The 3650-nt window shown below is 41.0% G+C and overlaps 1 protein-coding gene across 1 annotated transcript in view; it reads left to right on the forward strand.

Annotated features, from left to right (window-relative positions):
• The window catches only part of LOC311042511 (beta-1,4-galactosyltransferase 1-like), a 4685-nt gene extending 1035 nt beyond the window's left edge, over positions 1 to 3650 (forward strand). Inside the window, exons 2-3 of the mRNA XM_084053291.1 lie at positions 357 to 677; positions 2091 to 3650. Coding sequence (XP_083909417.1) covers positions 357 to 677; positions 2091 to 2607 — 838 coding nt within the window. The 3' untranslated portion in view covers positions 2608 to 3650. The remainder of the gene's footprint in view (positions 1 to 356; positions 678 to 2090) is intronic.

The raw sequence follows: 3650 nt of genomic DNA on the forward strand, positions 1-3650 counted from the left end.
TAGCTCGTGCTCATTTGATTTTGCCATTTTTGTCTCATCTGTTTAAGAAAGTAGGTAGCTGATATATTGCACTTTTACCTTAGCGCTAGGTATACTCTTGGTTGCTTGTTTTAGCAGGAAATGTACTTAAAACTTCTGGTGATTAGTAGTTTTCGTTCCCTACCTATGTTGAATACACTTATTGTAAGTCGCTTTGGATAAAAGCGTCTGCTAAATGACTGTAATGTAAAAAAAATGTAATGTAGGCCTATGCATTATTTAATCATAAATTAAGCGTTAATTACCTCATGAGCAAGTGTTACTGCAATCATTTCTAAGACAACTAATCGTCAATTTAAATCTTGTAATCGTGACAGCACTAAACATGTGGTTGAAGAACTGGGACCGTGCCCGGAGACTTCACCCCACCTGACTGGTCCGTTCACTGTGGACCTCAACCTGACCCTAACCCTAGACACCGTCAAGGAGGAGAACCCCGATCTTCAAGACGGGGGGCGATTCAAGCCCCGGGAGTGCGTCGCCGCTCAGAAAGTGGCCGTGATCGTGCCGTTTCGCAACCGGCATCATCAGATCAAGTATCTGCTTCATTATCTCCATCCCTTCCTGCAGCGGCAGCAAGTGGACTATGGTTTCTATGTCGTCAATCAGCACGGAGAGGGGACGTTCAACAAAGCCAGGTTTACTGTACATCTTTTTATTCTTGATTATAGCCTACTACTACTACTCGTTTTTATATCAGTGGTTCTCAAGCTTTTTGGGCAGTGACCCCCTAATCTCTCAATAACAGATTAACAGCAGAAGGCGCTGTTTTTCCTTTTTATTTGGCGATGGATTCCCAGATTGGTGTCCCCCTAAAATCAGTGCTGGCCCTGAGGAATTTGGTAGAGAGAGAGAGAGAGAGAGAAAGAGAGAGAGAGAGAGAGAGAGAGAGAGAGAGAGAGAGAGAGAGAGAGAGAGAGAGAGAGAGAGAGAGAGAAATGTAACTTACGTGCTGTGCTGCATGTTGCCATTCACGTGGCTGTTGCACACATGTTCATGTCATAACTAATAAACCGGTTTCTGCACATATCTAGGGATGAATGCATGTCATGTTGTACTTTGCTGTACCATGAAACTAATAAACCGGTTTCTGCACATATCTAGGGATGAATGCAGCACTCGTTAAATTCTCTCTAATGCATCCTTCTAACAATAGGCCTACAGGTTGAACGAGAAACAAATTTCCTAAGAAAATGTAAGTGTGTCTGCAGCTGGCTGGAGACTCAAAACAGTGTCACTACAAAGTACCACCAATCGACTCCAAATGGCCTGAATGCTGCTCATCCATTTTGGCCCACTCAAAAGCAGCAAAAAATGAATTAAAAAATGAATAAAAAATAAACCGAAACCTAAAAAAGGAAGAAAAAAAAGGAAAAAAGGAGCATCTAAAACAATGTTTGAAAAAAATCTAATATTTTTTTTGTATATATAAACAATTGCTCAAATGGTTTCAAGTGCTTGTTTCACCCCCTGCTGGTGGTCTGAGGCAAAAACTGACAATTATATATTTGTTCGCAGACCCCCATTTAGGGGGGGTAGGCGAAGTTTCGGAGCATTTTGGGCACTTTTCAAAACCGGATGTGATAAATCCACTTTTGGGTCTGATGCATTTGTTGGCAGACCCCCACTTAGGGGGGGTGCGCAAAGTTTCGGAGCATTTTGGGCACTTTTTAAACTGGAAGTGAAGAGATCCACTTCCAGGTTGCACCATTGACCTCCCCCCTGGGGGTCGAGAACCACTGGTTTATGTGATGTTTTTACATAGTATTGTATATTTGTCTGTCATTAAATGTTTCAATGAATTGAATACACATGGACCCCAATGGAAAACAAGCCATAGTGCTTTCTTGGGTTTAATCCTACTTCGCATCCTTTTGTACAAGTTTCCTAGGGCATTATGTCGATTTGATCAGGTATCAGGGATCAAATCGACAGCCTGGAAGTGATGCCCATAATGCCCTAGGAGACTTGTGGATAGAACTGGATAGAACTGTTTTCTGTGCTTTTTTTGCAAACTGTTAATAAAGTAGCCTATTCAATCAATCCATCAGGCTGATGAACGTGGGCTTCCAAGAAGCGCTGAAGGAGTATGAATATGACTGCTTCATCTTCCACGACGTGGACACCATTCCCATGGACGACCGCAACCCGTACAGGTGCTACGGCCAGCCGCGACACCTGGCCGTGGCCGTGGATAAGTTCGACTTCAACCTGGGTTACAACCAACTCATTGGTGGAGCCATAGCCTTTTCCAAAGCACAGTTTGTTAAAGTCAACGGGTTCTCCAATTCTTTCTGGGGATGGGGTGGCGAGGATGATGCTATGTTTAAGCGTATTTCTTATAGAGGCATGACTATTTCTCGACCCGATAAACAGATTGCCAGATACACAATGATCAAACATGAAAGAGACTTGCACAATGAACCCAATCCGAATAACATTAAAGTGCTGAATAATATAAGACATACCATGGACAGAGATGGAATAAACTCCCTTGAATACCGTGTTGTTCAGACTGAGAAAGACAGGCTTTACACTTTCATTACTGTCGACATTGGCACCCCATAGTAGCTATTCTGTGTGTGTGTGTGTGTGTGTGTGTGTGTGTGTGTGTGTGTGTGTGTGTGTGTGTGTGTGTGTGTGTGAGAGAGAGAGAGAGAGAGAGAGAGAGAGAGAGAGAGAGTGAGAGTGAGAGAGAGAGACAGAGAGAGAGAGACTGGAGGTCAAATAATGTCCCCAATTGAACTCTGACAAAACTTAATTTACATTCTCACTTTCTTTCAGTCATCACTTTTTCCTTTTATTATCAATCAATATCAATTCTATAAACGTATATCATTGCTGTCAGGCAGAAACCTTGTATCTCCGCTATTATTGTAGATCTGCTATTTTCACTATTTATACCTTTTTTAATCATTAAAAAAGGAACGGTTTTGGACATAGGCCAACCAGGTTTCCACCTGACAGCGACGATATTCAAAATCCTGCTTTTTTTTGTTTGTGCCTTGACTACTGCAATGGTATTTAACATGTATACAGTCAATACCTCAATATAGGCTCCAAATTGTACAGAATGCTGCTGCTATATAGATAGACTTTGAGGAGGACATATTAGGAACTTGCTGGTTGTTCCTATGGTTATCAAAAGGCTGTTTCATTATGTAATTTTGCTTAATTTCATTGTTTGATTCAGCAACATTCTCTTCATTTCTTTTAAGAGAAGTCAATTCCCAGATGCACCAAATGTTTTAACATCGACATCTGCTCTTACCCTTGTGCTGAATGATGAATCCCACACTTGATCATGAATCGGAGTGGCCTTGCTGATTATTTTCATTAGCATAGGTAATTATACGCCCTAAACAATAAATAAGAGCAGGATTTGTGCGTGTGCAAAGACTGGCATGACCATAGCATCTATGGCAGAGACTCTAGAGTATGACCAAAAAAAGAAATTGCTGCACTGTTAAGTAAACATGTTGTTTTTATATTTGAAATGTTTACTCTTACTGTTACTCTTATTTATTTAAAAATAAACTGCAGTTTGTGGGGAAACTTTCACAAAATTGTGTAAACTTGTGATGTGTCAACAAACTGAAGTTGAATTTGAA

Source organism: Gymnoscopelus microlampas, assembly GCF_963454915.1.
Source record: "Gymnoscopelus microlampas genome assembly, chromosome: 3".
NCBI lineage: Eukaryota > Metazoa > Chordata > Actinopteri > Myctophiformes > Myctophidae > Gymnoscopelus > Gymnoscopelus microlampas.